Below are 26,420 nucleotides of genomic sequence, written 5' to 3'. Positions count from 1 at the left end.
TGTGTGTGTGTGTGTGTGTGTGTGATGTCTCATCCTGGTCCCCAAGTGACATCATCATTAAAACCATAAACATTGCCATAAACTTCATATTGCACAGCTGATTTATCACATATGTCCCACACAATAGTTATTTGGTTCAAAACAGTTACTGAAAGGTAAAGGCTTATCAAATTGTAGTTTTAATTCCATTTATTGGATTTTTGCAGAGGGGTGTGTTTGCAACAATCTGGTGAAACGATAAATATCACAATACAGGAGAGATGATACGATAAATATCACAATACAGGGGAGACGATACAATAAATATCACAATACTGTAACGTCCAGAAATGGTCTGTTTTCACCTACATATTGACCTACACAATGTCTGGTCAGCTACAGACCTAATTCCGCTATCTGAGTGGAGCGTCTATTCTGTCTTCTGAAGCCCAGAAGATTCTGCAGTCCTTGTTGACATTTCAGAGGGAACAAGATGTCAGCCTCTGTTCACAAGCAGAGCCTTCTTTTGATAAGACCGCAGGGTTGCACACTCTCACGAAAGAAGAACTTTTACAACTCATAAGTTAAATAATCATTAAATAATAAGATGGCTGGATGAACAAATGTTATATGAATACTAATATTAATGTTTGAATAATCTGTGCCTAATTCAATGAAGTTGAAGTGAATTTTAATATTACAATGAAACATTTTGATGTTATGATCAGTAATGTTTGGTTTAACAAGTGAATCATTATCTACACTCATACGCAATGTTCAGTAGAGATAAATTAAAGTTAATGTCACTGCACATAAAGATTCTTTATCCACAGAACTAGAAACATTCTTGTATCTGGAAAAGACGTGTGTTCTGAGGTTTGTTTGTTAACACCTCTTAACCGCTTTTGTCCTGATTGACCATGTAATCATAACATGGGAATATTAAAACAGAATCACTTACGGAGGGATCCAGTAAGTTTTTGAGCAGAACTCCGAACTGGCCACCGGGGGAAAACTCTCTAACCACCACGTCTCTTGACAAGCTGTAAAAACCTGCTACACGCTACAGCTGGCACAGCAAACGATTCCTGCAGAACAAAGCTGATACAGTTCCGACTCCTTAAGAGTCCGTCTAGATGCAAACTAGTTCCAACCTGTTGAGCCTGGTGACATCTCTGGAACGGAGAAGTCTGTGCTGCGGTTAATCTACTGAACCTCGGTGCCCAGAGGTCATCCGACCTTCCTGACCTCCGGATCCGCGAAGAGGGTCTCCAAAAGGGTGAGGTAGACACAGCATGATTGCGTCTGATGTGGTTTTGATAAGAACCAACTTTGTTAGTTTAATGCAGACCTAATTCTTTTCACACCCAGAACTCAGTTTCTTCTAGGTACGAAAGGTTCTGATATCATATTCACACATCATCACATCTCACACTCCATCCACCTAGATTCATTCATCACATTGTGTCCTAGTTGTCATGTTTGTAATTGTTTAGAAAATAAACTTCTTACCTTTTATAAACCTGACTGTCTGAACTGATACGAAGTGTGTTTGATCACTGAAAAAGCAAAGAATCCTAATTCTTCTGATTAAACATTCAAAGACCAATCAGAGTGATGCTCTATATTTATATAGAATATCACACATAAGTAAAGGTAATATATTAAGTTTAAAAGCAAGAATATTTACCCCACAACAATACAGTGGAGACGATACGATATACCATGATACTAAGAGCCAGATGATATTTGCAATTTTTGACTAGAGAAATCAGGCCAGATGCTTCCAAGACACATCCAGGAATGGCGAGATCTTTGTTCCACTAGAATGAAGGCATTAAAAACCGCTGCCACCTAGCAGTCAAAGTTTGAATTGCATCATACAAAATAAATGCAAATAATGTTTAAATGTTCATTCTCAGCAATTTGATACACTGCTTTTAAATACCAATTCATTCAGTATCATAAAACTAAATTTTGTGGTATTGCAATGTCTCGATGTTTTCACACATCAGCTGAAATTCATTTTAGATTAATAATACAAGGTTAGCTGATTTATTTGATTTGTTCCCCACTAATATTATACATTGTTGTATTTCATACATAGGTATTAAGGAGACATTAAATAATCTGACTTCTGCTTTCATTAAAGATGAAATCCAGAATATTTTTTATCTGACTGCACCATTTAGTGGCTGACAGAAATACCACACTAAACTGTGGTTTTCACGTCCGTATTTACAGCCGATAGCAACGCCTCTCATTCATGAACATGCTCCTCTTGCCGAAAAAACAGCTAAAACACATTGTTTTACAATGATAATGCTCATGTTATTTTATGTTTTCATATATTTATATTTCAAAAACGTACTTGTCCACGAGAAAGGTTGCTAACTCTGCATCAGCCGAGGTACGTCCTTAAATGCTCGAGCATGCTCTGTGATTAACATCTGTACGCGAGTGGGCCTGAAACGGGAAAACTCTGGACTGCAGCTTTAAAGTGGCAGTGTGTAGTTTCCTGGCACTAGGGGGAAGAACATGCATTCAATTCAGGGTAGCTTTACACCATATTGCCGTGACCGTTGCTAGTTTTCAAAGACATTACGGTAAATGTTACCCGTGGAGCAGAAAGAATGCAACCTCCTCAGACTTTGATGGTCCTTCCGTTAATTCTATCAAGAGAATGCAGTGTCGATGCTAGTTTTCTGGCGCTGTACTTTTGGGATCTGCTCGGGGTCCTAAGGCTGCCGATGACTTCATCATATTACGGCAACACCACTCGACAAAAATATACTGCCTCTCTTTTTCAATTCTGTTCTTTGACGTATGTTTTTGAAAGAGTTTAGCAGGTTTGTTATTAAATTTGTGTTACTTACTGCCTAAATGTTTTAGAACATGGTAACGTAGTTTCCGTAGGTCGTATGTTCAGCCAATCATCTATTGTGACGTCATCAACAGGTGCAGGACCCCGAGCCAGCCAGAAGGAAACATGGCGTTTAATATGACGTCCCTCATAGATGTTAGACCCGCGCCCTATGTACTTTAGACCCGATTTTTATGATTGTATGTTACAAAGCCACCAATCTTTTTCAACAACTAGACATCATTTTATTCATTTTAAACGTTTAAACAAAGTTATTTCCAGAGATTAATGGTAAAAATACATGTTGTCATTTGTCACTTTAGGTTTGTAAAAGATTACTTTATAATAAACATACAAGGATTTTGCTTAAAATCACGGCAGACCACAAAGCAGACGTACACATTAAGAGATTCATGTCTTCATTCATCATGGAAAAAACACCATGTATTCTGTGGTGTGTGTGTGTGTGTGTGTGTGTGTGTGTGTGTGTGTGTGTGTGTGTGTGCGTGTGTGGTGTGTGTGTGTGTGTGTGTGTGTGTGTGTGTGTGTGATACTACCCCTTCCATCTCACCCCGTCATCTGTCTTGCAGCCATATGACCAGCAACTTTCCACCAAAGCTATTCATATGGCCTCCATGCCCCAATGTGCTTGAGAGCCCACCACACAGCCTCTAAATCACTCACTACAAAGTCGCTGCCGACCGACAGAAATAGTTTGAAGTCTTCAGGCGAGCTGTTGCGCCTCTGCACAGAACAAAACGCTGGTTTATTTTAACAGACAGAACTGTCACAACAACAATCTAGAGTTCTCACAAAAACACAACATCGTGATTAGCTATGCTGTCCATACTGAGTCATGTTTTCCAAGAAGGAAGCGTATGAACTCCTAAACTGACTATTCGCTGGCCTTGGAAATGATTTCACCCCAATCCAAAAATCTGAATCACAGAGGAACTGTAATTTGGAGCAATCAGCTGTCCAGATAGTTTCATTTCTAATGTTATTGTTGTAAAGTTACTGTGTTTTCCTTCTGTGGAACATTAGCGCTGCAACAAAAAACTAGAGCGAGGGAAGTGCACGCTCACGCAAATGCCTCTGACTGAATTATGGTCACGAGCTTTCATTTCTCAGCTTAGAAGTGCAGCCTGTTCTCTAAATCAAATCGTCTCATCATAAACCCACTGCAGCTGTGCCATCTGCTCTGCAAGAGCGTCTCCCTGTCTCACCTGCAACAGAGCCACAACGGGCACCGAGGTTTCAGAGAGTCCGACAGAAGGATGGTTAGATTTACAGCACTTTAAAACCTATTACATGCCAGTGCGCCTCAGGGATCTGCATCAAAGAAATGTGATATATGGAGGCTGAGATCAATCCATCCCAGCCACATCAAGCATATCGCACATGTGATCCAACTCGTCGTGAGATTGATTGACAACATGTGGAGTTTTCTCTCAAGTTTTCGGATTTCAGGCCGCATTAGGAGAGGAGATTGCATCTGCATGACTGAGCTTTAAGAGCTCGGACAACAGATCGCATTTAAAGCTACGGTGGGAGACGGTGACAAATCTACTCACAAAGTGCAAGAAACAGCTCCCGATTTCATGGTGAGCGTGAGGCTCGGGCTGCAGCAGCTCCTCCACCATGGACAGGAAGTCCCTGTGGACGCCCAGAACCTCCTCAATGTTGGAGAATAAAACCTGAGAGGGAAAACAACACAGATCTGTCAAGTAAAGCAACGTTTTCCAGTCTTAATCAAGTTTTTTCTTTTTCTTTTTTTGCTTCCACTTCTTGAATTTGTTCTTTGCTTCTTTTTTGGTGGTCAGTGGTGCTAGACGAATAAATGCCTGTGGCTGCAGGATAAATATTCAGGCTTGTTTACAAGGAGCCCCCCTACCCAAAAACTCTTTGATATAAAAACTTCAAAGACAATTGTAAGAAGTTTTAACCGTAAAGCTAAAATTAAACTACATTTTTACAAGTTATTGTTCTTCTACTAAAAGATAAATATACACAGAGAATCAACGCATGAAAACCAGAGGTCTTTCACTGGTGTTTGGGGTTAAAATAATCCTTAATGAAAACAACAACAACAAATCATTCTGATCGCCGCGTTTCCTCTCTGGAGGACTGGATGTCATTCAGCTCAACTCTGTGACATTGCAGCCATGACCCCCCCCGCGCACACACACATCCCCTGTGCTGTCTCAAAGCCCCTCCTCCTCTGCACAGCATGTTCCCAAACAAAATATAACGGGGGGGGGGGGGGCTTCAGTAAATATCCTCTGAATGCATGTTTACCTCCAAAAAGTAAACAAGCTTCACAGAAAGACTCCCACTGTGAGGAAGCATCCTTTATTATCCTCCAGCCAGAATAGTTTATAAATAGTTTATATCTGCAGCTGTTTCCTGAGTCGCCCACCGCTTCGGTCTCCATTCAGAACTTCACTATTATAGCAACGAGGACTTTTTTATTCTAATAAAACTTCAAATGTTTATTTTTTAATATACAGACTTTTTTTTAAAGATCTCTTAAAGAGATGTTCCACCCCGAAGTGAAATGTAGTCTGTTGCCATATTTTCCAGTGATAGATACGTACAGCCCAGTCATTGTCCTAATCTGGCAGTATTATGTTAGCTTTAATTTAGGGATGCAACGATACCGCTTTTTTCCAAACCAATACGATACTGACACTTGGATATGAGTACTCGCCGATACCAATACTTCTACCACACTAAACAATGCTATGAATTGGAATACAGGTTTTATTTTCTTCTCTCTTGAACAGAAAAAGACTGTGAGGTAGATAAAAAGTAAAATATATGAATAGAAATTATCACTAAATTAAACTATTAGGTGAACAGAAATGACAAGTTACAGTGAAGCCACTTTCTTTTTTTTCTTTCTTTTCCCCCCCCTCGTGTCCTGTCTGGCTGTGAAGCAAACAGAATTAATGTCTGAATGATGGTGACAAGCCTTACAGATTTACTCTTAGGTGGAGCATCAACGCTTCTGCTGTAATGTCACGCCTGATACTTAAAACTTTATTGTTATTGTTTTTTTGGATGCTTTCTAAATCTGACCAGACACGGAGACAGAGGTGAAAGAGAAAGGAAGAAACAAAAGAGGGGGGGGGGGGGGGGGATTTCCACAAAAATAAACAATCAATGATGAACAAGTCTGCTTCTAGACCTGCAGAAAGAGAAATACAACACACAACAATACAACAAGAGCAAGCTATCACTGTGTCAACCTGAGGAGGAAATATAAAGTCAACATTGTTTTACTGAACAATCACATGATAATGACTCACAGTGCATTTAGTGTCAACCACAGCCTGTGTGCGTACACACGCTTGTATATGTAAGGTTTCTCTATAGGAGCGTCCAATAGTGTGAGGGGCCACAGATCTGCCCCCAAAGATGTGTAGGAGATGGAGGGAGCCACTTTCAAGAAACTAAATCGGTATCGGTTAACTTTTGCCAATACGGATATGAGTATCCGTATTGGTGCATCCCTACTTTAATTTAGCTTAAACAGTGTAAGTGAATAGTACCATTTAGCATTTCATGTGCAAATGTACTACTGTACTATACTACTTGTTTATTTTTAGAACATGCTAATGACATGACAGTAAATGGTGAGCTTTGGGGGCGCTTCGTCAAGTCGTTGTGCCTTGCAGCGGCGGTTTACCGTGTCGTAATGTAGTCCCAAGTCTAAATCGGCTCCTGTAATTCCTCCATGTTGTTATCCTTTTCATTTGCAGTCAACATGATTATTAAGGTCACCAAGAAGAATTAGGATCATTAAGTCATTTTCATGACTTTTTTCTTTACATGAAATGCTAGCTGTTACCATTCACTTCCACTGTTTATGCTAAGCTAAAGCTAACAGAATCCTGCCAGATTGGGAGAATGACTGGGCTGGTTACAAAATGCTTTTTCCCACTAAATCTGAGGAATATGGCAACTGACTAAATTTCACTTAGGGGTGGAATATCCCGCTAATACTTTACAATACGAATCCCTTTACTAATGTGCATTATTAAGCACCAATAAACAAAGGATCTCTTTATTAACATTCCTGGTATTAACTAATTAGTCTCCTTAAGGACACTCATTGTAAGCAGTTGTTAATACTTTATTTAATAGTTAGTTAGTAATAACGTTAATACAGGGATACTTATTGTGAATATCCTTTTAAAATTCTTATTTATAAGAAAAGAGTGGAGGAGAAGGGGCACCAACGAAAGGGGCCATAGCCCCCGTTGGCCCACACTGGGTGCACAACCAAACTCCTCTTACCTTAACTGTTTCCTCCGTGATGTTTTTATCGAGTTTAGTCGCTGCATATTGGTTGAGACGATGTAGAAACACCTGGAGCAGAGCAGAAAAGAAAAGCAGCACTTAACACCATTGGCACCAGTATTCATTTACCTCTGGCTACCTGATCTCTTGGGCCCCCAAAAGGCCAAATAGAAAGCCAGATTTGGGGCTTTGTGTGCTGCTGCAACACTTTTGTCACCACAGGAAATTGACAGCTCGCACAATGAACACCTGATATCCTCAAAACCCAATCTTTGCACTGTACCAGAAACTATAACTATAGTGCATTGTATTTGAAAGGTAGCATTAAGCTGCAGGAGAGGCCAAAGCTGGTGTGAATAGAGAAAATACTCTTTAGGACTCCCCAGTGCTTCACTGCACAAACCCTTTAACAACCTCATTAAAGTTTCAGCGATTTTTCTGAAAGCTGCAAATGAAGGAAGTTTAAATTTATTATTAAGATGTGACTTAAAAATATTCATTTTAAGTATCCTGCCTGCAGGAGTGTTTATATATATATATATATATATATATATATATATATATATATATATATATATATATATATATATATAAGACATCCATCAACAGGTAATCCACACCATGCGTAAGTGTTTTTGTGTAAAGGCTGGGGTGCAATTCTCCAGACGGATGCCTATGATAAATAGAAAACTCTGGGGAAACAAACTGGCTGCATCATAATTTTACATCTGATGAATGCCTGCACTTTACTTCAGGGAAGCTGTCATTAATTTAAAGGTAAAGTGAGTCTTAAACAGGGGATACATCAGAAAATATTTTATCCTTTATCTTCATTCAATTTAACAAGAACAATTTATTTTTTTGACATTTTTACATTAGAGTAAGTTAGGCATCAGAAGAAATATTAGAAAAATGTAAAAATATACCTTCATTTGTTCTTATAATGGTATAAGTAACTGTAGTAAAATTATGCTGGATAGTTTGTCTTTTACATGTGGGTTTCTGTGTAAAAGTGAAGAAATCTGAGGGTTGTAAGAAAATATCCATGTACCGAAATATGGCTTTTTTTTTGTGTTATGATGCTGAATCGATATTTTTAAAAAGCGTATCATTTTCACTGAGTATTTCCATGCAAAAATTCACTTTATTTCTTTTGGGCCATGCAATTCAAACTCCAACTGCTAGGTGGCAGCGGTTGTTACCACCTTCACTGTGACAGAACAAGATCTCGTGTTAACACTGGATGGCTCTGGCGTGAGTTTTCCTAATTAAATTCAGTCTTATAAAATGCCAGTATTTTCTGCTTTAATATATCGTCTTTCCTATATTGTGATATATATCGTATCGCCAAATTGTTGCCAATACACACCTCCAATACACATTGTACCTGCTGTGGAGAGCTCTCTGAATGAGCAACCTTTGGCTAAATGGAGGTTATTTCTTATAAGACTGGTGAGGTAAAGGATAGGTAAAGGACATGCTAGGAATTAAGGAACTGTTTTATAAACCTTTATGCTGTTAATGTTAATTTAACATAATGCAGTTAAATACTGCTGGAAGAGCCAGACAGCTATCTGTGCTAACAAATGACCACTTAATCGTATGTAAATGCCTATTTAATACAAAACTAATGGTGATATAAAGGGTTAAGAAATAGTATTCAGAAACTGCTGTAACTTATTTTACATTAGAGTTGTCTGAAGAAGACAGCTTCCATTCCATAGGGAGCCTAAGTCTACTTCCGCATCATGGGTTCCCGGAATAACAAAAAAATGAATGCAAGTCAACGGGGCTAAAAACACTATTTTCTAATCTGCGCCCTGCACATATGTTGTACTGCAATTTAAATGAAAAGTAATGATGGGCGTTTCGACCACGCCAGTCGCATACTTTGAGATTTATTAGCTTGTAAATGTTCGTAATTAGCATGACTACAAACTACACATCAGCACGTCGCACATGAGGCATCACCACATGATCTCCTCTCCCCAAAGTAGCTGCTACTTACCACATGACCAGAATAATGGTGGTTCTTTCCTCCTGTGGGAAGTTCGCTGAACTTACAGTCCTTTTTCCTCATTTTTTTCCGTGTCTGGTTCGATGACGTCACTTTCATGAAGCACATTTGTAGTCCCTGACTTATTTTCACACAAAACCTAAAATATCTTTCCCCCCATTCGAAAATAAGTGTGTTCTTAATGTGTCTTTAAAATTCACGGACATCATATGTGAAATCCATGGCACAAAACAAGGGGAAATAGAACATAGAAGTTTTAGCCCCGTCGACTTACATTCGTTTTTTTGTTCTTCCGGGGACCCGTGGTCCGGAAGTAGGTGGACGTGACTTAGGCTCCCTATAGAGGAGTCCAGAATGGATTGACGATTTCTGGGGTGTGTCGATTGCCAGCTGAACTCTCACTTGGCAGGTATGGTTAAAAATAAATCTTCTCAAGTATGTTCTCAAACAACAATACAAACAATAGCACTCTGGTCTGTATTTTACTTGTCACTAGCAATGATGTAATTCTGTTCCACAATCAAAGGACGGTCCTAGCTCCGCCCTAGTTGAACCGCTCCATTGTCCCACGGACCTACAACTGAAGGGGCTCATTAATGGTGCAGCCTGAGTCAGCTGTATGGCCTGCTTTTACAACAGAATAGCGCCCCAACCTGCTCCGACCCATCTTGGAACATTCAAAGGAGCCGAGGCTTCGTGTCTTAGCACCGCTTGGAGGAGCCTGTGGGCCACATGCAGCCCTTGATTACGACAGAAAAATTGTCTGATTTTTATCTTTTGAACATTTATTATGTTCAATTTTTTAGTAATGCGAGGTCTAACAAAATATCGTAATTAGTTAGAATATTTGTTCCAATGGAAAATATTAATTAAACACAATCTAAAGTACAATGGTTTTTGCTTCAAATTTAATTTAATGGTAAATGCACAAGCCCTCCTTGGTTAAAATCAAACTTGTGAGTACCATTGAATGAAATGGACTTAATACAACATAAGTCAATGATGAAAGAGTGACTTAAGAGTTGTTTATGGTAATGGACTGACATTTATTTTCAAGGCCAAGAAACCAGAAAACAATCACCTCATACGTTTCAGGGATTTCTTACCTTTTTTTGTTCAAGATGTACAAAGATTTACAGATCCTTTAAGAAAAATACTTTTTAATTAAAATATTTTATGTTTCGGGTGATTGTCAGTGTGTCCCAGGACAGCTGTGGTTGCAATGAAGCTAGTCACCACCAGCGTGAGGATGAGTGTGTGAATGGGTGAACGACTGTAAAGTGTTTGGAGTGCTCTGGTACAGAAAAGCAGTGCAGGTGATTTATAATTTATTATTTTATCATCTAATGAGCAAATAAAAAGGTACTCCAATAAAATTGTGTTAATAAATAACACACTTTGGGATCCTTGAGTACATAGAAGTTGGCACATTTGGCTTAGGATACAAATAGTTTGGACACAAATGTTCAAAACTGAGGCTAAAATAACCAGAAAAAGTCAGAACATTAGAGAGGGTGCTCGCTGCAGAACCACAAAGGCGGAGCTGCACCATAAGGTGGAGCTGCACCAGAGTCAGCCCCGCCCACTCACGCAAACAGTCTAGCCCACTGACTTGTTATTTTTTTATTTTATCACAAACTAACCTGACCCACATGAATTATGGCTGTTACTAGTTTACAAATGTTAATGCGATGTTCTATGCTCCAATTAAGCAAGATAAATATAACTTGCTACATGGCAATGCCTGAATATATCCCGAAATGAAAAGGTTTCTTTTAGCGAATATCTGTCCATAGCCGCTCCAACAGAACCGGCCTACAACAGCATTTAAGGACTATTGTTTAGTGGGCTCTGGTAGTGTAGTGGCCAGATCGTCTAATTTAAGTTTTGCTTTCCCCTCAGCTAATGTTGGTTCGACTCTCGGTGGGGTCGGCAGCTATCTATTTAGCCAACTGAAACATTTAATTTGTTTATATTTTAGTTGTAATTTTTATTTTCTGCAAAATATTTAATTCTCTAAAAGTTCTTTGAATTTGGTCGTTCCTAAACAGCATTTTAGTTGAAACTCTGCTCACAAATGGACTCACACTGGCTAAATAAACGAATAAATAAAATTACAAAACACATTAGTCATTATATTTTAAACGGTATACCAATAAATGGTTAAAAACATAGTACTGGCAAGTGTAGCTAGAAAAGAAGAAAAAAGTTTGCGCCGCTACCGGGAGGCGAACCTGTGCAAATCTACATGCCAAGTTGACTGCACAACCATTTCACCACTACATCTGATAACAAGGTAGTGGCGTCACATGTAATTGTACCATCCAGTGTGTTTTTGTAGATGGGATGTATGGTTTTTCGGCGGTGTCTCAGTAGAAGTCATATCAGAAATAATTTATCAGAAAATTCACAGAATATCCAGATTTGAGAACCAAGACCCGACCCGCTTCGGAGGAGAGGACCAAATTGAAGCTGAGATGGGAGGAAAATGCGTAAATGAGGCCAAAAATGGCTTTGGCGTATTTCTTATGAGGAAACGACAATATAACATGATAAAAAGTTCTAAAAGTTAGATTTTTAATTACGTGGAACCTTTACAAAAACGGTTCAATTAACCTCTCAACTCAAGTCCTCAATCTTGCATTTTAGATGATACTAGCTATAACACCCTCATTGGTTCCAGAATGCTATTAAGTCTGACAACTGGAAGGAATTGGACTGACTCTGATGGAATGGGCGGGGCTGACTCTGGTGCAGCGCCACCTTTGTGGTTCTGCAGCGAGCACCACTTGGACACTTGGAAAATTATAGTTTTCAATCAATCAAACAGAAACCGTCTTCAATATTTAGGCTTTCCAATCGTGCACAAAGGCTGTCAAAACTAATTTCACCAAATCAAACACCCATTACAGATCACACTAAGCCAGTCCAACGTGAAAGAGCACGACTGGCACAAATCTGTCAATTCACAACCCTAACCCTAACCAAGGAACAATGAATCTGACTGCAAATACAATCTGCAGGCTTGTCATTACTTCCTCCTGAGGGCCGTAAGGCCATCTGTTGCCTCCCAGCGGGTAGCCTGACCTGAGTAAACCAACACAATCCATCCAAAAAGCCTGTTAACAGGTTACTTTTTGAGCAAACAAGCCAAGAAATATTTCTTTCCGCATTCTAAGGGAGTGCTGCTAGCTTACTGAGAAAGTTTCACTTGATTAATTGTGAACAGATGGTGGGTATGCTGGTGCTAATTCAGAGCTAAAAATCTAAATTTCCTGCTAATTGGTAAACCAATCTTCTGGTAACATTTGTAAGAAAACAAGCCGGCATGAAATAAATGATGGAAGTCATCTTAATCACATTGTATTGACGCTAAGGAGCACTTCAAAAGGAGCTGCAGAGTCAACAGAATGAATCTAGATTTGTGGCTGAGGGGTAAAAATGGCACAGATAATCAGACTCTTTGTTGTAGGGCAACTCCACGCTGATTACCATTCTGTAGTTGCCTCGCCTCGCAACTCCGCCACTCGCAAGCATTAGCATGTGATTAGCAAGTCTAATATGTGCAAATGTTGGGCAGAATTCAGCAGAACCACGTCAAATTGGTACACAGGTAAAAATAAATGTTTAAAGTCTAAGTCTAGCCTCATTTTTTTAATCAAAACAGAGATTTTTGTCACTGGTGTGTTTTTTTAGGGGAATTGTACGTCACAGTTTCAATAACCTAAAGGAGGTCACAGCTGGAAAAAGAGCCACACTGCAATACTTATCTGATCTAAATGGCAGGAAAAGGGAAACCGCTAAATCTGATTGTACAGAGATAACTAACAGTTTTATTGTTTCAGAGATTAGAGAAAACACTGATTGTGAATTTTTCAGGTTCTTCATGCTAATGTGCATGACTTAAACGTGGACACGTTTCATTCAAAGCGAAGGCCAAGTCAACTTTGTTTAGTGACGTGATCTGACAACGCTTCCTCTACGGTGAACGAGGAGCTTTTAGAGATTTTAGTACCAGACAGCTGTGCAGAACTGTGCAGCTTTGTAACAGAAGCCTGAATGTGTCATTCAAATCCCATTGTTGTTGTTAGGTGTTAGCAAAGCCAGCTAACACCAGGATTTATCTTCTGATTGCACACAGCAGAAAATCTGTTTCATGGGTTAAAGTATTCCTCTTGTACAAAAACTACTAGAAAGCAAGAAAATCAATTTGCATTTCAAAACTAAAACTTTAAATCCGTGGTTAGAAGACAGATTTGCATTTAACTCAGACTTAAGGGAAAGTTGATGTCAGATGCAATAGCTGTGATTCCACTAGACAAGTTATGGGATATTTTTGGGAGGGTGGCAGGGAAAATAAGCTAGCTTAGTTCTACTGGATGTCGTGATTCCATTCAAAATTGGCATTTTAAAGTAACAATATGTAGTTTTTACCATTAATCTCTGGAAATATTCATCCAAATGTTTCAAATTAATTAAATGGTACCTAGTAGTTGAAAAATATTGGTGGTTCAGTCAAAAATACATGGCAGCGGGTATAAGTCTCTGGGGGATGCCATATTAGACAATATGTTTCCTTCTATGGGAGCCTGTGAGGACATAATGCATTTACAGATTTGTAAAAAGCGGTTACAAAACTTTCATCATTAATAAATATTGTTTTACACATTTACCTCATCACTCGTTGCCGGGGATGAAAGGGAGTCTGAGGTGTTGGTCAGATCGTTCAATGTCCAGCAAAATGACAAAGTACTCGTTCAAAAATTGCGTTCCCAGAGATTTTTTTTACCCTAATTGCCATCCATTGGTAAGGTCTTACTCAAACACAAAAATACTGCTTGCTTGGAGCAATTTAGATGTATAGGCCCCCCATCGCCAGGGAAAATACACACCACCAATTTCAGCAATATCAGTGTCAAAAGGCGCCCACAGCCATAGACAGACATTAAAAACATTAAAAACATTTTGTTCTGTCAAAGTATGCTGCATTTTAAGCTATTCAAGGAATACGTTCAGAGAGCAGCTTTGCAACGTATAAAGTCGTGTTCAATGACCCAAAGAAACATCGTTTTTTACTATGCTCTGTAGGAGACCACAAATTGGTGTGATTTACCCCGGGTTTCCACGGGAGCCGTCAGCAGCACGTTACTGCAGCAGCACGTCTTGCTCGCGTAAACTGCTGCTTGGCCCTTCCCACGAGACGCGAAGCAGCAGGGGAGCAGCTGTCACCGACAGAGCACGAAGTCACACGAGTTACTTCGTCAGTAAACACAACAACAAGCAGGAGAAAACTACAACATGGTTTGTGTTTTATGTTCTGTCCGTTTTATAATCACCAATACGGACCTGAAAAACAAAGGAGACCGCTAGCTAGGTGATAACTTCTCACGGGGCCGCACAGTTAGTAACCTTTTTTAAAAGTAAAGCAACCGGAAAGCAGTACGTTCTTTATTCTGAAAATCTCGGTAGCTTCTCTCCATTTCCGTGTCCGATTTCCTGTCTTTCCTTCCCCAAAATTGTCGAACTTGACCCGTTTCAGAGGCGTCGCGCGTAGAAAATAGAACCGGCGCGTAAAGGCCGCGACATGCTGCTCCTGAGACGCGGCCGACTCGCGCTGCTGACGGCTGCTGACGGCTCCAGTGGAAAAGGTTCTGTTGACCACAGTGGTTCCTATAAGCAGCTATGACGTGCTGCTGCAGTAACGTGCTGCTGACGGCTCCCGTGGAAAGCCGGGGTTAGAGTGCTGTGGAGGGATGTCTGTTGCTGTTACAGAGATTTTAAAGCAGCATCAATGCTGCTCATTTTCTATTCCTTATATTCTGATTCGCCAGTAACTCTTACAATGTCACAAATGCTGGTTGTTAGTCTACCAATATAATTTACTGGGTTACAATCAATGAGCACAAGGTAACCACAAGTCTTGCCAAGCAACTCCACTGGGCCATTTCCAAGTACACACCCCAAGGTAGTTAATTGGTTCCTGAAGGGGCCAGTAAGCTGCCCTTTGTGTCATCCTGGTGAAATGGAAACACAAAAATTCTGCTAAGCAAAATTACACTAAAGTTTTCCCCAAAGGTGAAATTACCAAAAAGTTCTGGAAGTGGAAACGGCCCTAATGCAAGTGAAGTGATTAATGTTTTACTTCTAATAGCAAAAACTACACAGGTAACACTTTACAATAAGGGTCCCTTTATTAATGTTACTTAGTGCATTATTAAGCATTAACAAACAAAAGGTCCCGTTATTAGCATTACCATTGTTGTTGCTATTAAGTGTCTTTAAGGTTAGGACAAAGGGCCGGGGGTTATCTGCTTAGTCATGCATTACATAATATAGAGAAGCTGTTGTTAATACTTTATTTATTAGCTTATTAATGCTTAATAATGCACTAATTAACATTATTAAATGGACCCTTATTGGAAAGTCTTACCAGCGCACAGATCCATAAACTATGTGCTTTTAAAGAGCAAGTCACCCCCAAATCAACAATTTTTTCCTGATAAACTATATAAATGTGTGTCTAATCGTGCTGCAGACACGTGTAGTCAATAGTTTTGCACTTTAGTGCATTTTAGTTAAAATTTAAATTTTCTGCCTGAAACTGTCAGTGTTGTGCCGTTGTCAGGTAAAAACTCTTCACTGCATTTGAATTTAAATCTGCCACCGCTATTGGCTAAGAGGTATGCTATGATGTAAACTGGTACATTATGATGTCACAATGTCGTGAGTGTGTGTATTTGTTAGTGGCTCCACCCTCTCGGTCTGCTAGGCAACAGCATTTGTTGCATTGTTCAAACATGAAGTGGGAGTGAAGTACGCTTCTTGTAAGGGGTGACTTGCTCTTTAAGCAACTTATTAACTGATAAAATGTAACAGTTAACTTTGTTAACATTTAAATCAAGTTTTAATTTACGTGTTCTATTTTAGAACGTGAAAATCATTTGAAAGACTGTGACAAGCTAAGAAGAGAATATAAGATTTCATAGCAACCATGATTTTTCCAGAGTTCTGAGGAAATCCCCACCTAAAAAAGGACATCAGTCTCAGTTATTCACACAGACCAATACAAGAACATATATGTGTTTGTGTGTGCTTATCCAACTACATTACACGGTCTCCCTCTCAGGGATCTCGTGGTGTTTCAGCACTAAACAACAAGGACAAAAAAACTCTCAGTCACTTTGCTCCCAGAAGCCCAGATATAATCACCTGGATTGTCACTAAACAAGTCTGCACATTAAAAGCTCATTAAAGTTTTCATTATTCCACTCAACAGATGGGTATGATGAATAGGTTCGTTCAATAACTGCATGCATCCTGATGTACCATTAATCAGCACTGGCCCACATGCTGTGGGACACAAATACATAGATGTGGAAATCCCTGCTGTAGCACAGTCACGCTCCTTTTTGGAAGAAAAACATCTATTTGAATTTAGGAAGCCTAAAAGGGTCAAAACCAAACGATCGGAGGTTCAATTAGGACACTTTGTGAGGATTATGTAACGATGTCCTTCTGGCGTGATACAATCAACGGAAGTCTGCCCCCCCGTATGTTTACTTCTTTCTCAATGAAACACACAAATCAACACAAAAGCAGCAGCTGCTCTCTTCCCCTAACAAGTAAAACAGCCATGACATCACAATGACAGGACAACGATGCACATTCCAGCATAGCGAAAACAAACTGTTTTCAGTTGTGTTTATTAGCGAAGCTGTAGCATGTGCTAGTGTCGCAGAAGGACATTCAGAACATGCAGCAGACAGAGCAAAAAGTGTTCCAGCTCTGCAGAAATAGGCGTGTCTCTAGTGCTTAAATCAGATCTCACGGACAAGTGAGTTGGAGCAAAGTTGTTTCGATGCACTGCATGAAAAATATCCATTTTAAGACCATGCTAGTTGAAAAGTGAACAGCAAGTGTAAAATACAAAAACAAATCTGTCATTACAGTAATTCAACAGAGTTAAGATCTTTTCAGAACCGGTGGCACACCAACAGCAGAAGCCCACTGAAGTGAGTCACCAGCCAGTGAAGATTTGCTCAATAACACAGCGTTTTGAGACGGAGTGTGTCTTTGCGTGCGTGTGCGCGTGTGTGTGTGTGTGTGTGTGTGTGTGTGTGTGTGTGTGTGTGTGTGTGTGTGTGTGTGTGTGTGTGTGTGTGTGTGTGTGTGTTTACCATCTTTCTACCGAGACGCAAAACACTGATAAAAGACAGCAAGTAATAGGTGAGCAAGCACTTCAGCACCTTCAAAGCACTCGAGTCGCTGAAACGAGACGGAGGGAAGAGAGAATAAACAGACAGAGAGAAAGAAATGTAGAGATGAGCTGTGTTTGAGCCAGAGTTACACTACAGGGTTAAGGTTAAAGTCTCCTGCGTAGATGTCCTCCGTACTACACACACAGATTTAAATGCTGCCAAGGAAGCATCCAGCTGTCCAAGAGCACTGACCAGCTCACAGGGAGACATCCGAAAACAGAGGAAAAAGTCTCTTTGTATTGATTACCTCCCTGCTGGCTTCAACTGACGACACATCAAGAGTCATCCTGGGCCTCCTGTTACATTTTTGCTTCACAAATTTTTCTCTCCAGTGCAGAAAGACACAGAAAAAATACCTTATAAAAACAAACGGTAGAAAATGTCCATCTTTCTTGAGCTATTAACCCTCTCAGGCTCAAAATAAGTTTTGATAAAAGGACGAACAACTAAGTCCTTCAGGGGTACTTCTGAGTTAAAAAATGCTCATGAAATACATATGTGGAGTAACCAGGTAGGTAGGTTTTAACGTAGCAAATCTGCAACGCCTGCCTCCAGAGGGTTAAAAGGTCATTATTGGTCTTAGCTTTCAAATGAGCAATGTGGTCCAATTTCTTGATATTTTAGAAAAACTAAAGCACATTCTTAAAAGAGGATCATTACATTTTCCAAACATACCAAAAAGTCTGATTGTGCTTGAAATATAAATTTAAAAGGATCAGACTTTTAAAACAACCCACTGAAAATTACAATTTTGATCTGCAAAAAAATATATTTATAAAAGTAACAGTGAGTAGTTTACTGCTCCTCCGCCCTACTGGTTGAAAGTGGAATTACAACCGTCGTAAAAAACCCTGCAGTAGCCTCTGTTAGCCTGACCAGCCATCCCCATGCTTCCTTATAGGAAGCAAAGGGTCTGGGAACTCTCTTATTCAAATAACCCCACCTCCTGAGAATTCTAACCGAGCCAATCAGCACTGAGCAGCGTACGTCACACACACCAATGCCGAGTTTCTCATAAACATGGCGACTGAAGCGGAGTTCGCTGCTGCTTTTTCCTCTGTTCTAACAGACTTGGACACACCTTTAAAACAACAACAAGTAGAAGCGCTAAAAGTCTTTCTTCTAAAGAAAGATGTTTGCACTGTCGCCAAACGCCATTTTTGACTACAGTTTAAAAACTACAGCGTTGCGAACATCACACACAGCGACGCTCGGTTTCTCATGAACAACTAAGACAGCGGTGGAGTTCACTGCAGCTCTTTCCTCTGTTCTAACTGACTTGAATGTCTTTAAAACCACAACAAGAAGTGGAGCTAAAAGCTTTTCTTCTAAAAATAAGATGTTTGCGCTGTCGCCAGACACCATTTTTGACTACAGCGTTGCATTTCTGCCTTTTTTCTAATTGGTTATTTTTGAGCTGGCTAGTCCCGCCCCTCATGTGCCTCTCTGCCTGTGAGTAACCAGACTTGTTCTCTGTGTAGAATTAAACAGAGGACGAGTCTGGCAGGCCAGGCTAACCAGCTGTAGCTATCACTAACAACAAGCTAACTAATACTAAAATAAACCACAAAGTAAAAGGCTCCACACTGTTGGACAAAAAATATTATTACTTACAAGTTCAGTAGCAACAAAGCCAGGTCACCATCAATCTGTGATTTTGTAGCGTCTTTCAACTAGTGTGGGCCGTGCTGATGTTCACTCTGGTTTTAGCTCTTTGCTTCGTCTCAAAAAGCATTACTCTCTTACTTTTACTTCCAGACTCTGCCATCATGCCAATAAAAAAAGCAAACTTCTTCTTTTTCTTCTTGTCCTTTTTACTCACGATCAGTGAACTGAAAATGCTAACTGCTAGCATTAAAGCTAACAGCTGCAAAGAAGGTAAGGGCAACTATGTGCTCCGCAAAACTACCAAGTGCTGTTTTTGGTCAGCAGAGGCCTTCAGAGTGGTGTCAAATATTAAACAGGTCAAGTTTCTTACCCAGCAACCACTGAGGTCAACGTTAAAGCTCTAGCTTCAAGAAAAAAAAAACTATCTGTTCTTACTTTATGTCACCATTGAGCTGTTTTGTCTATCTGTATTTTGATCCTGTTGCCATTGAAGCATGGTGCTAAAATGGATTCAAACTGAGAGGAAATTCTAAGTGTAAAGGTTTGAGTGTTCATTTTTAGCCATGCTAAGAATGTTCTTTCTCTGTATTTTGATATGCTGTTAATGTGGACAGCTCTTGCCACCTACCTGCACTGGGGGGGGGGATTGAAGTGCTTATATGGAATGATGTAATGGAGATGCTTTTCAGACATGAAGAACAAAATGTCCCAATTAATAGATGAAACCCCTTAAAGTTACATGTTTTATGTGAGAAACATACAAAAAATAAATTTTACCAAAATAGAAAGTCTTTTGGATATCTGCTAACTGTAGAAGTTCTCTGACCTTTTATGCAATACATTTACAAACAACTGGAATAAAGCAGTTTATCTGAAAAAAATGTCCAACTGATGCTTCCTGGATGCGATCCATTTCATCCATCATGCACCTTAAGAAGGTAATGCTTTTTCAAAGAACCTTTTCGAACTGAATGTGACATGAGGAGCTTGGCTCCTCTAATACATGAGAGTTGGTCTTTAGAGACCAAGCATCCAATCTCAGTGTGCAACCAAGCAAACCATCACCCACCGATTCGTTGGCAATTCCCAACAGGGCTACACACCAGCACCATGTACTGATCTGAAAGATGACTGAGCAGAATTGTCCAGTCTCTTAATCCATGGCACAGTCCCAGCCACCAATGTTGCACACTCCAATTGTTCATCAGATTTAAGGCTTTCAGACAGTCTGCAGAAGGGCCCCCTGCCATCCATTTCAGCGGGCCTGGCAAGTAAAAAACGAACCCAGAAAAGCCGGAACCAGAAGCTGTCAGTAGAGAATTGAACAGCCACACTGCCAGTTTCTCTCCTCCACTCTCGGTCTTTGTAACTGTTGAGAGTTCGGCCACCCGCAAAAACAAACGCCTCCTGCCTGAGTCCTGGTCATTAAGTCTGAGAGCAAACAGAGCCGGAAGCAATGTGAGAGACTTCACTAAATCTAACTGGTGTTTCACCATTATTATTGTTTCGAATCTATGATATTCATGCTGTTGTGAAAGGTTTTGTCTCGTCTAAAAGGCTTCAGAAATATATCCCAATGTCTGATATGGACGATTTGTTTTAAGCTCAGGAAAAAAGGAGAACTGCAGACAGACCATGCTCAGACAGAGAGACACTTATCTGGGTTTCTACAGTAAATCCCATTCATCTGCTTAATTTGATCACTTAGGGTGAAGTGGAACATCCCATCATGTCTGGTTGGAAAGTACTGGATGTCTGTAGTAGCTGAACCCTGACACAAAGGCTGGACAGAAACATAATAGAGGCGGAAGGCAAGAGCTGCAATGATGGATGGAGCGCGTACACTTGTCTGGATATTTTAAAGAGACAAGCGACATTCATGTTGTAAAGTATTTTCTTTTAAACCTCAATTAAGCCGCAGTTTGGAAACATACTTTTTTGTAAATAAAATATTGTTCATCAAATATATCATCTGAGTATTTTTTTACAACTGGAGAAGGTAGCGTGTCCTGGAGTCTTGCTCGTGAGACGAGAGCTGAAATTGATTGTTTCTTCAACTTCAGTAAACAGGGCATTGGTCCAATCCGTTAGACCAATAAAGAAGGGGCGGAGCTAAAATTATAAGCTCTCAATTTACTGGTTGTCTACAACCGACACTTATCTTTGTTCATTAGATTAGGACAATGAACTAAAGAACAAGGTACCAGATACAAGCAGCTTAAATTAGCTTCTACCAAAAGGGTCAGCAATGGAAAATTACGGTCAACCAGGGCTGCTCCTCCTCATCAAAATAATTAAGCTGAGGTGGTTTGAGCAACTAACTAGAATTCTACCCGATGACTTCCCTCCAGAGGGTTTCCATGAGACCCTGGGGCAGACCTGAATCTTGCTGGAGGGATTGTATATCCTCTCTGGACTGAAAAGTTTCTGTATTTCTGTAGCCTGCCAAGCCATTGTAACGTCCAGCAATGGTCAGTCTGACCTTTCAACATCTATTCAACATCTGGTCAGAAACACTGCATGTGTTCCCTGTAAATGAACCTGCCTTCATACCGGCTGGGGCTCACAGACTCTGCGGCTCTGAAAGACAAACAATAACTTTCTTTCCCTAGGTTCCATCTGGCTGCCTCCACAGAAGGAACAACTCTAGTTCAAATCAATTGCTAAAATCAAGAATGATTTCCTAAATCAATATGAACTTCTTCCATGACTTATAATCTAGATAATCATTAAATAAACATTTGTTTATTACTACTTATAACAATTATAGTATAATGAAGTGCTTCATTAATCTGTGCTCACTGAATGTTTGTTATGTTATGTTTGTCTACTAGAACCTGCCATGTGTTCAAACTGTTTTGACGATGAGGTCCTCACATCTGCACTCACACAATAACAAGTATGGCCAAGTTAAACCCTGACACACATAGTATTAAACCAGTCAGAACATCCTGTATCAAGAAGGCGTTTTTCTGAGTTGTCTTGGTAACATCTCTCAAACTTGTCAGCCTCTGATTGGCTTAAAACTGGATCATCCTGAGTGATTCGATAGTTCTAGAGAATCGCTCAGACCGGCCATCTGTAGCAAAACCTCTTTAACCATCAAAGATTTTGACACGTCGTCAAAACCTTTTTTGCACCTGCAAAGCTGATGAGCAAACAGTTCCTGCAGAAACAAAGCTGATATTGTTAGACTCCTTAAGAGTCCGCCAGATGCGTGGTTCCATCCAGCTGTTGAGACCCGAGACATCTCTGGACTGAAGAGTCGGTACCACGGTATTCTACAGCCCTACAGTGCCAGAGGTCAGCCGACCCCTGCGACTTTCGGATCCACCAAGAGGGTCTTTCCAAAACGGGTGAAGTGGACATGACAGGTTGTGTCTGATGTTCTTCTGATGATAAGAACGTTATAGCTTAGAGCAAACCAAATTATTTTCACCAGAACTCAGCTTACTTTGATAAGGAAGCTCTGACTGGCATCGCACTCACAAATAGGTTCCTTCATGAGGTTTAGTTACATCCACTCACAGTAAATGCTTAGGTAATTGGTCATGTTTTAATTGTTTGTAAAATAAATTTACTTTTATAAACCTGACTCTTTCTTGAAGTAACAGGAAGTGTGGTTGATCACTGAAAAAGCAAAGAACTTAGATCTTCTGAATGAAATCCTGGAATCTTCTGAATAATTACAATAAAGGCCTAGCAGGTTAGTATTTTATATTTACATAAAATATTACATATTCCTGGCCATAACAAATAAAAATCATCGATTGTCTACGCTACACCATCCTATACATTTAAATATATAGTCTGGCCACGACCCATAAACAGAGCTCGGTTGTTGGGCAGATTCTACGGTTGCAGGGTTTCCCCCAGAAAAAGAGTTAAGCCTGGCGGCTTCGGCCGTCGAGGAGAGGGGGTTGCGTTCTGTCCCGCAGTGCTCCTCCGTGAGAAAGCTGGGGGGGGGGGGGGGGGGGGGGTTGCTTCTCTGTAAAAGCGGGGGGTGGGGGGTGGGGGGGTTGCACATGTTCCGCTGCTGTTTATCACCAGTATCAGCTGATGGAGGGCTCTAGTTTTGCTGCGCCATTCGTGTCAGCGAACACGTTTTTTGTCGGGGAGGGGGCGGGGCATGACGCTTAGCCTGGCGTGTGGGCAAGCAAAGCCTGGTGGGCCGCCAGGCTTATAAAGCGCTGGGGGGAAACCCTGGGCTGTCTTTCAAACTGTCGTTGCATGCAATTGGACAGCACTAGGAGCAATCAGAGCAACAACATGTTGTATTCATCACTATGGCGATCAGTCAACTGGGCAGTCTGCCATACAGAAGAAGCAACAAATACATCATTTTTCAAAATAAATGACTTAAGCACCTCTATCTACATGTCTCAAAGAAAAGCCCAAGTTTAAATCATCCAAAGTTGATGCTAAAGCCATTTCAAGCAAAGCTGTTCCTGAGCTGGCACCATTTTTGTAGTTTTCTCCGTTGCAGCTATTATATGAAGCCTAGCCAACAAACGTAGTGCACTGGAATTGGCAAGACCCAAAACTGTTTGAGCCAATGGTAGACCTACTGGGGCTACAATGGAGCGTGGCTAGACCAACCTACAGAGCTAAATCGTTTCGCTACTTTAGATTTCTAGGCTAGAATGTCTTGGCTTCCCTCCTGGAACTGTTATCCACAACCCGACCTTGCAAAGTCAAAAGAAAATGGCTGAACTGTGTACAATTGTTGCTATGCCGACACACAAATCTATGAAACAGCGTAAATGCAAATGAGGAAAACACTCCGCCCCTTTTGCTGATGACCCCTTCATACCTTATGAACATCCTGGCAAGAGTTCACTACAGCCCTGCCACCATTCTACTTGTCACGTGCATGTGACAAGGCACCTGAATCGGAGCAAATCAAAGGCTGAGCTAAAACCGCACTCAGGCTCAGCAAAGGGCCTTGTCACAAAATGCCAAGAAGCTTTATTAGTGGACTAGATGGCATCTGTAGCATGACACAGCATTCCATAGCAAAGTGGACAGAGTGGAGTGGGTGTTGGGAGGGTGCAAGTGGGTTTTCGGGCAGGAAGCATGCAGCACAATGTAAAGACGGGGAGGTTCAGGAAGGAAGGAAGGAAATCCTGCTTAAAAAAATGGCTTGTGAGATGAAAACTAAAGCACTTCTTCCACTGTGAGGATCTACTGGACAGGACAAAGAAAAGGTGACGAGTTCATACCGTTGTTAATGGTCGGATTTCTGACAAAACCTTTCTGCAACTAAACCATACGATTTTACTCAATATTGACCAGTGGTAAAATATTATCTCCCAATGCAGCAATGCTCAATGGGTAGATGAGGGATTATCCAATATCTATGACTGGCGTGGGACTCAGAGCTGATGCAGAAAGGTTTGCAAGAGAGGCTACGTTACAGCTTATTCTCACCCTCATCCATCTTCAGGTTTCTAGGAGATTTACCTTTAAAAAACAATCCTGATGCTGTTTATGCAAACATCTACAGCAGAATGCATTTGATGGTATTGCTTATGTGAACTCAGCAGTGAATCATTCGCTCATGTCCGATGAACAAGTAAGAAAATCCATAAAAAAAAGACCGTAGCGTAGGGCTGCTCGATTATGGCAAAAATAATAATCACGATTATGGTGACTGAAATTGAGATCACGATTATTTAGGACGATTTTTCTATTTATGTTGATCTTATTTGTTTTTATTCAGTCATAAAATTGCTCAGGGTACAATCAGGACAAAAAGAAATAAGAAACAAGATGATCACTAAAATAACTCCTGATTCCCAGTATAAAAAGACCAATATACTTATAGCTCATAGTCTATGACCCAAGGGCTGTAGACCTTGGTTTATCTCATTTAAGTCTAACCAGTACAGACCCAAATACTGACAGCGAGAATTATACAGTGGCATTTATAACAAATAAACGCAAATAAATTGATGTTCACAAAATGTTGCATAACATTTATTGAAGTCGTGTCAAGGTGCTGTAGGAGAGTACAATAACACCGTGTCCTCAGAGAGATTAGTTATTAGTTATCAGCGTGAGGAACTTATTTCTACCTTATTTATAAACTATTTATTTACAAGTCCATCAGTTAATGTAATAATTGTCCCAACCACAGCTGCACCCCCCAACCCGGTCTCACAGCAATCGGGGCAAGCTGTACGTGTGTTTAGCACGCCGCACGCACACATTTAGCCGTTTTTAGCTGCTCAGGAGCCCACAGGTGCGGTGTGTGTGTCACTCACTCTGGTTAATCCAACAAGGAGCCGGCTCCGAGAGCTGTTTCTTTAGCGACTGACACACCACTACAACATTCCCTTTCCTAATGTCCTGAAGAACGGTCCGGAGCTCAGGCGGAGTGTTTAGCTAACCTGCAGGAAACGTCGACGACAGTTATCCAGAAAGTAGCTAAGGGTTACCAGAGATGTTTATGAGGTGTTCACTAGGTACTTTTAAGATTTAAAAAGTCAAGAAGGGGATCTGAAAAGCTGTTAGAAATAGCGTCAAAGTCGCCAAGTTGGAGGAGCGCTTCATTTGCAACTCAGGGCAGCGCAAGTGGGAGGAGCAAATAATCGGCTTGTTTTGTTTTTTATAATCGTTCAAAACTCAGATCGTAATCATGATTAAAATTCGATTAATTGAGCAGCCCTACCGTAGCGCAGAAGTGGCCCTTGAAAGACATTATAAAAATGCAGACCACTAGTGTGGAGGTGTGAAATTAAAATGCAAGTGTGCCACTTCATCAGTTCAGGGGTCTCACAAGGAGGACAGCCTTACATAAATCTGTCTGCTTTCACAGAGAGCTAATCCAATAAAATAAAATAAAACATTTAAAGAAAAATAACATTTCACCTTGCTCTCCTCTCACCTGTGCAAACAAATGTGTGTTTCTCTACACCTGGAAGATGACTGAATTAAGACAGCTTTTCATTAACCTTGGCCTTAATGAGAGTTCGAGATTCCACTATGCAGCTCTATAGCTAAAGAGGCATCGTAATGAAGCTACGGCGGAGAAAGGAATAGGAAATAGCTTTTCAAAACTGCAATCAGCCACAAAATAGGCAATGAAATTACCTTTTTTTTTTCTCAGTCCTTTGTTCAAGAACACAAATCAGCATGACCACTGCAATAACATCCCCATGGAAAGATGTGGTATTGGCATCATTGGAGGAAGTCCCTGTTTTTACTGCTGTAAAGCACATAGAGCTGCCTCTGTGTAGGAAATGTGTTATATAAATAAAGCCGTCTTGTCTTGTCTTGTTTTTGTAATGTCATCTTTGGCACCGTGTGCTCCCCGTGTAGCCACTCTCAGTAACTTCTCAGTGGCTTCTTTTTTTAAATGATGCGGGCGCGGCGCATCTGTCTTCCA

The 26,420-nt window shown here is 40.5% G+C and overlaps 1 protein-coding gene across 3 annotated transcripts in view; it reads right to left on the bottom strand.

Moving 5' to 3' along the window:
• The window catches only part of prex2 (phosphatidylinositol-3,4,5-trisphosphate-dependent Rac exchange factor 2), a 152,016-nt gene that overhangs the window by 117,642 nt on the left and 7,954 nt on the right, over positions 1 to 26,420 (bottom strand). For all 3 annotated transcript variants that reach the window (XM_015955247.3, XM_054751157.2, XM_054751158.2), the window contains exons 2-3: positions 7,145 to 7,216; positions 4,417 to 4,539 (exon numbers count right to left, since the gene is read on the bottom strand). In XM_015955247.3, coding sequence (XP_015810733.3) covers positions 4,417 to 4,539; positions 7,145 to 7,216 — 195 coding nt within the window. The remainder of the gene's footprint in view (positions 1 to 4,416; positions 4,540 to 7,144; positions 7,217 to 26,420) is intronic.

Source organism: Nothobranchius furzeri, chromosome 7 (assembly GCF_043380555.1).
Source record: "Nothobranchius furzeri strain GRZ-AD chromosome 7, NfurGRZ-RIMD1, whole genome shotgun sequence".
Classification (NCBI taxonomy): domain Eukaryota; kingdom Metazoa; phylum Chordata; class Actinopteri; order Cyprinodontiformes; family Nothobranchiidae; genus Nothobranchius; species Nothobranchius furzeri.
Note: the sequence above shows the minus strand (reverse complement) of the source record. Positions and strands in the feature narration are given on the sequence as shown.